The sequence below is a fragment of the Zingiber officinale genome, chromosome 1A (assembly GCF_018446385.1).
Source record: "Zingiber officinale cultivar Zhangliang chromosome 1A, Zo_v1.1, whole genome shotgun sequence".
Classification (NCBI taxonomy): Eukaryota; Viridiplantae; Streptophyta; class Magnoliopsida; order Zingiberales; family Zingiberaceae; genus Zingiber; species Zingiber officinale.
Genome location: NC_055987.1, coordinates 150,784,827 through 150,792,105, shown reverse-complemented (window position 1 = coordinate 150,792,105; position 7,279 = coordinate 150,784,827). Strand labels below are relative to the sequence as shown.

Sequence of the window (7,279 nt, the reverse complement as noted above, 5' to 3'; positions counted from 1 at the left end):
TTTTTATACTGATTGCATAAAAGAACAAGACATCTGTTATTATGGAAGTGTGTACTCTTAATCCCGATATAATGACAAACACATATATTTAGTATTTATTTCTTTAATTTATCAATGGGTGAGATTTAGTTCATTAAATCAATAGGCCCGATAAGTTGGGAAATAATGTTATTTATATGGTGTGTTGTTGATTATAGAAGGAAACAGTGTCCTAGTTATCTAGGTTGATGATGTCCCCTTGAGGAGCTCATAAGGATTGTCATGTAAACCCTGCAGGTGGACTTAACCCGGCATGACAATAAAGTTGAGCGGTACTACTCTTAGAGCTAGATATCAATTAAGTAAGTGTCAGTAACTCATTTAATTAATGGGTATTCGATATCTTAAATACAAGGAGATTAACACATTCATGATAAAAAGAAGCCCATAATATAATTTGGGATTGGTGCAGTAGTTCAATAATAACTCTTTAGTGGTGTGAGTTATTATTGATGAACTTGAGTTGGGTGTTCGGGGCGAACACGGGAAGCTCAAGCTCATCGGAAGACCAAAACTAATTCCTCCTCTAGGTCCCTATTGTAGCCTCTTATATAAAGCCTTATATCCATCCAAAGCCCAGCTTCTTAGCCTAAGCTAGGGCCGGCCAAGCCTTACTTGGTGTCCAAGCAAGGGGCCGGCCAAGCCAAGCTTAGAGCCCAAGCTATGGTCGGCCAAGCCTTGCTTGGTGCCCAAGCGAGGGGCCGACCACACATAAATTAGAAAAGGAAGTTTATTTTTTGTTAAATCTTTCCTTTATAGAGATCCATAAAAAGGATTTAAAAGAATGATTTTAATTATAAAACTTTCTTTTTTTAGATTGGTCACAAAAGGAAATAAAAGGAGTTTTAACTTGTTAAAATCTTTCCTTTTATAGAGATCCATAAAATAGATTTAAAAGAGGGATTTTAATTATTGAAATCTTTCCTTTTATAGACATCCACAAAAGGATTTAAAAGAGATATTTTAATTTTATAAAACATTCTTTTTATAGCTATCCACAAAAGAGATTTTAAAAAAGAAATTTTAATTTTTGTTTAAAATCTTTCCTTGTTTGATGAAAAGGGTGTGGTCGACCATGATAGAGGATTAAAAGGAAGTTTTAATTTTGTTTTAAAACTTTCCTTTTTTGCATTCACCAAGGATTATAAAAGAAAAAGAGATGGTGCCTTATGGTTTAACACATCTTCTATTTCCTCTTCCTTTCCTTGGTGGGTGACCCTTCATCTTCTTCTTTTCTTCTTCTTCTCGTGGCCGGCGGCATCAAGCTTGGAGTTCCATTGGTGGCCGGATACTTGGAGGTGAAGAAGAAGAGAAGGGAGGCTCTCTAGTTGTGATATCCCTTTGGTGGCCGAAAGCTTGGAAGGAAGAAAAAGGTTTGGGTGGATTTCATCTTGGTAGATCGTCGCCCACACGACGTCCAAGAGAAGGAGATGAATACAATAGAAGATCAAGAGGTTATTAAATCTTCAAAGAAAGGTATAACTAATTATTAGTTTCCGCTTCATAATTAATTCATATTCTTTGAATGGATCCTGAAATACCAACACAAGAGGCTATCGATTTTAGGTTATCGGTTTTGTGTTATCGATTTTGTGTTTCGATTTCATGTTTCGATCTTGTGCTTCTATTGAGGTCTCTTTAGTTAAACCGAGGGTTACTGTAAGAAGTTTAAACATTGAATTTCTTTGAAAGACTTTGTCTAGGAAGTGGTGGATGATCTCATACCCAAGAATGCCGAGTGGCTCGCCATGTTTAACCTGGAAGCCAATCTTTGAAATAAATGTTTAATTATCTTTTGTAATATGGTTTAACGTCTGAAGAACACGTCAGTTGAACTTGGAGTAAAAATGTTAAGTTTCGTTTCCAATCCAAGTTTAACTTCTGAAGAGCAACTTGGATTAATAATGTTAAGCATTGTTTGCAATCCATGTTTAACTTCAGTAGAGCACATGGGTAGCTAGGAAAAGTTTTGTGCTTGTACAAAATTTTTGTACAGGGGAACAGAACGGAATCTAGGTGTAGCAACCAATAGTTTATGGGGTTTTACGAGGTTTTATGAGGTTTACGAGTTTTATTTTTCCGTGATTTGGAATTTCATATTTTATGTTCTCGTTGTGATTTTCCAGATTGTGGGACTAGTCAGCGGAAGGATATCTCCAAGCTATACGATGTAAGTTACTTTACTATTGTATTACACTCTTGTAGTCTTATATTGTCGTTGGTATCAGGTATGAAGCGTGGAGAGACAACCCCTAGTTACCGACGTGGTCCAGGGCAACCACAAAAACAACCTATCGAGTCAACGAGACCTGAGCAGGTTGATCAGGAGGTGGATTCTTCTAAGGATCCTACAAATATTGAGATTGGTAGTCGTGGTCAGCCCCATCAGACTCCTATGAGAGATCAGGGTATTCAGTCTCAAGAGATTCCTCCTATATTACCATCAGTAGTCCCTACTCCTGCCGCTACTCCTTGGGTGAGAGATAGAGCTCGTATTCCGCTATTGGCTTGGTCGATAAAGGGACGATTTACTTTGTTCCATGGAGTTCCTGACCCTAGTGTTGCTCGTTCTTGGTTGGGAAATATGGAGGACACTTTTGAGTATATGTCATGCACCAAGGAAGAAAAGGCCGAATTAGCTGCGTATCACTTGCGAGACTAGGTGGTTACTTGGTGGAAGATGCAAAAAGCGCTTTTTGGGGATTAGAGTATTACCTAGACATTATTCAGAGTAGCATTTGCGAGACAATATTTTCTGGCTCCTTTTCGTATGGCCCGTCGATAGGAGTTCTTAAATCTTAAGCAGGGTGATCGATCAGTGATGGAGTACGATGCAGAATTTAATCGGTTAGCGGAGCATTGTCCTCATCTTGTTGCTCAGGATAGCAATCGGTTAGATCAGTTCACCCAGGGCCTTACAGCTTATATCTGTGTCAAGATGTCAGGTTTTACTCCTAGCACTTACCTGGAGGCATTAGATCGAGCTTTGGTTATTGAGATGACACAGTAGTAGGTTTCCTCAGGAACGGGAAAAAGATAAACAAAAGGCTCAGGGTACAACTTCAAATCAGAATCAACAAAACCATGGCAAGAAAAGGCAAATTAAATGGCACGGATCCTAGGCTACTTCGGGGGAGTCTTATCGAGTACCGAAGACAAGACGATGATAAGCTGGTTCTTCTGGGCCCCCTCAGAAAGATCTTTCTACTAGATTTAGATGTTATAGGTGTGGTGTTGATGGTCACACTAAACCAAATTGTCCATTGGGCCAAGATGTATGCTATTACTGTAAGCTTCCGGGTCATATGAGTCGTGATTTCACACTGAAGGCACAGATGGAGGCAGCCAAGAGTATTGCACAAGGAAGTCGTACTACTCTGACTCGACAGTCAAAAGGATCACAAAGGACACAAAGTGCTTCACATTAGTAGCGTATACCACCTCCTCAGGCACAGGTATATCACATCCAGAGTCTGGAGCACTCAGCAATACCAATTACTATACAGTATTCCACCATTGTTTCTTCGCATCAGATATATTTAGCATAGTAGAATTTTACGGTGTCACCTAGTTCTTGTCCGGTGATCTAGCCTAAGCAATTTGCTACTGCTTCACCAGTACAGTTTCAGACCAGTACTAGAGTACCTCCATCGTGCCCGGAGGTAGGACGGGTTTATACTGTTACACGTGAGGAGGCACAGCGGGCCGAGGGATTGGTCTTTCAGGGTATGATTACTGTTTATTCATTTCCTACTGAATTATTGATAGATACTGGTAGTTCCCATTTTTTTCATTTCTCGGGTATTTCTAAGTAAGATTTGTAGATTGTCAGTTCATCGGATGCATGGATTAGCGGTATCTTTACCCTCGGGAGATATACTAAATATCAGTCAGGAGATTAAAGAATGCCCATTGGAATTCAAGAGCCAAACACTTATGGTGGACTTACAGGTTTTGGATATGCTAGAATTTGACATTATTTTGGGTATGGATTGGTTGGCAAAGTATTATACCACCGTCGACTGCAGCGTGAGAGTAGTTACATTTAGACCTCCAGGTCAACCATCTTGGGTATTTATGGGTACCAAGGATGATGGGATTTCTATTATCTCAACACTGCAAGCTCGAAGATTATTGTTCCAAGGTTGTCAGGAGTATTTGTTATCTATGATTAAGGTTGATCAGGATCATACTTCACAGCCTTCGGACATTCCGATAGTTCGAGAATACCCTGATGTATTTCCAGATGAATTACTTGGCCTGCCCCCAAGAAGGCAAGTGAAGTTCACGATTGAGTTGATTTCAGGGACATCACCGGTATCAAAGGCTCTGTATCACATAACACCTAAAGAATTAGAGGAGCTGAAGGTGTAGTTACAAGAGCTGCTGGATAGAGGGTTTATCCATCCCAGTGTTTCTCCATGGGGAGCCCCAGTACTCTTTGTGAAGAAGAAGGATGGATCGATGAGGTTATGTATTGACTATCGACAGTTGAATGCAGTAACTATTAAGAACAAATATCTCCTACCGCGTATAAAGGATCTATTTGACCAGCTCAAGGATACTTGTGTATATTCAAAAATCGACTTACGCTCTGGCTATCATCAACTCAGTGTGAGAGATTCAGATATACAAAAGACAGCATTTCGTACTCAATATGGTAATTATGAGTTTTTGGTAATGTCATTTGGGCTTACCAATGCTCCAGTGATTTTCATGGATCTGATGAATAGGATATTCCTCGAGTTCCTAGATCAGTTTGTCATTGTATTCATCGATGATATTTTGATATATTCTCAATTTGAAGAGGAACATGGACAACATCTTCGTATAGTTTTGGAGACGCTTCGGCGACAATATCTCTATATGAAGTTCAGCAAATGTGCATTTTGGTTATCTTCTGTGGGTTTTCTGGGACACATTGTTTCCAGCAGTGGCCTATCTATGGACCCATAAAAGATATAAGCGATTACCAGCTGGGAGCAGCCAAAGTTTGTACAGGAGATTCATAGCTTCCTCGGTCTAGTTGGTTATTACCGGAGGTTTGTTGAGGGTTTCTCTAGCATAGCTCTGCCTTTGACTCAACTGACCAGAAAAGGAGTGAAGTTTGCTTGGATAGAGTCTTGTGAGATGAGTTTTCAGGAACTCAAGCGAAGACTCATTACCGCACCTATATTACTACTTCCTTTTGGGAATGATGGCTTTGTACTTTTTACAGATGCATCATTACAGGGGTTAGATGCAGTGCTCATGCAGCACGGATGAGTCGTTTCATATTCCTCTCATCAGTTGAAGGAGCATGAGAAGAATTACTCAGTGCATGATTTGGAGTTAGCAGCTATTATATTTGCACTGAAAATCTGGAGACATCATCTATACGGGATTACCTTCGAGATATTCATAGATCATAAGAGTTTTAAGTATTTATCTACTCAAAAAGAATTGAACTTAAGACAGAGGAGATGGATGGAATTCTTGAAGGACTATGATTGTACAATCAACTACCACCCAGGGAAAGCCAATGTGGTAGCTGATGCTTTGAGTAGGAAATCCCGAGGAGTTCTGGCTAATCACTGAGTGTTAGTTATAGAACTGGTATAGAGGTTTTCTGAGTTGGGATTAGTTGAGGAGAGTCAGACTGAGCGGAGTATTCTAGTAATTATGGTTGCCTAGTCACCTATTGTCGAGTGGATTAAAGAAGCTCAAGCTATTGATCAACATCTACAATTTTTATGTAGTAGAATTATCCTAGAATAGCAGACAGAGCTTTCTTATGATGGAAATGGAATTCTGTATTTCCAGGGAAGATTGTGTGTCCCTAAATCATCTTCTGTGAAGGAAGACCTACTTCAGGAGGCACACCGGTCCAGATTTGTGATTCATCCTGGTGGTACTCGCATGTATAGGGATCTGAGATGTTCATATTGGTGGGCTGGCATGAAGAAAGACATTGCGGATTTCGTTGCATGATGTCTTGTATGTCAGCAAGTGAAGGCTGAACATCAGAGGCCAACCGGATTGCTCCAGAAGATACAAATACCAGAATGGAAATGGGAGCATATCACGATGGATTTTGTTGTGGGACTGCTCAGGACACGGCGAGCACATGATACGATTTGGATAATCGTTGATCGATTAACCAAATCTACTCATTTCCTACCGATATGTAAGACAAAGTCATTGGATCGGCTAGCAAAGTTGTATTATATTGGCATACCCCTTAGTATTATTTCTGATAGGGATCCGCGGTTTACTTCACGTTTCTGGCAGAGTCTACAACAGGCTATGGGTACAGAGTTACGATTCAGTACCGCTTTCCACCCCCAAACAGATGGTCAGTCAGAGCGTACCATACAGAAATTGGAGGACCTACTGAGATCATGTGCCATAGACTTCAGAGGTAGTTGGGAGGATCATTTACACCTAGTAAAGTTTGCCTACAACAACAGTTATCATTCAACAATACATTTGGCACCTTATGAGGCGTTGTATGGTAGAGCATGTAGATCTCCCACCTTATAGTAAGAAGTTGAGGAATCACAGATTTTGGGACCACAAGGCATTCAGCGTGATACAGAGTTGGTTCGCACTATCAGACGCAGATTGTCAGAAGCTCAGGATCGTCAGAAGAGTTATGTAGATCGGAGACAAAGACCTTTGGAGTTTTTCATAGATGATCATGTATTCTTGCAGGTGCCCCCTACAAAAGGAGTTTAAAGGTTTGCGTTGAAGGTTAAGTTAGCACCTCGCTATATTGGGCCCTTCCAGATTCTCGAGAGGATAGGTGAGGTAGCGTATCAGCTAGCGCTACCACCATCACTTGTCGGGGTGCATGATGTATTCCATGTATCTATGTTGAGGAGGTACGTACCACACCCTTCGCATATTCTATCAGATGTATCAGTTGCACTTCAGCCAGACGTATCCTACGAGGAGATTCCTGTGTGGATTCTAGACGGCAAAGAACGTCAGTTGTGGAACACAACAGTCCGACTTGTCAAGGTCGGATGGCAACACCACTCGGATGAGGAAGCCACTTGGGAATTGGAGGAAAAGATCCGAGCTAGTTACTCGCACCTATTTTCTAAAGGTGAGTAAAGTTCATTTCAGTAACTAGAATTAGTTTATATACTACTCTTTGCTTTAGTGGGTAGTCGTAAATTTGGGGACCAAATTTTTATTAATGGGGGAGAATGTGAGATTTACAAACTTATTAAAAAGGGTTATCGAGGAATAACCT

At 40.4% G+C, this 7,279-nt stretch overlaps 1 protein-coding gene across 1 annotated transcript; it reads left to right on the top strand.

Moving 5' to 3' along the window:
• The first annotated feature begins 2,860 nt into the window (after positions 1–2,860).
• LOC122005028 lies at positions 2,861–4,413 on the top strand. Its single transcript, XM_042559933.1, has 2 exons — positions 2,861–3,045; positions 3,864–4,413. The coding sequence occupies exons 1-2, from the start codon at positions 2,861–2,863 to the stop codon at positions 4,411–4,413; spliced, it is 735 nt and encodes a 244-aa protein (XP_042415867.1).
• The last annotated feature ends 2,866 nt before the right edge of the window (positions 4,414–7,279 follow it).

What these genes read in the sequence shown, in the direction of transcription:
- LOC122005028 (XM_042559933.1), top strand. Translation starts at nt 2,861, where the DNA reads ATGGAGTACGATGCAGAATTTAATCGGTTAGCGGAGCATTGTCCTCAT. An exon ending in TTGGTTATTGAGATGACACA is followed by an intron (nt 3,046 to 3,863) that starts GTAGTAGGTTTC and finishes TAAGATTTGTAG; the next exon opens with ATTGTCAGTTCATCGGATGC.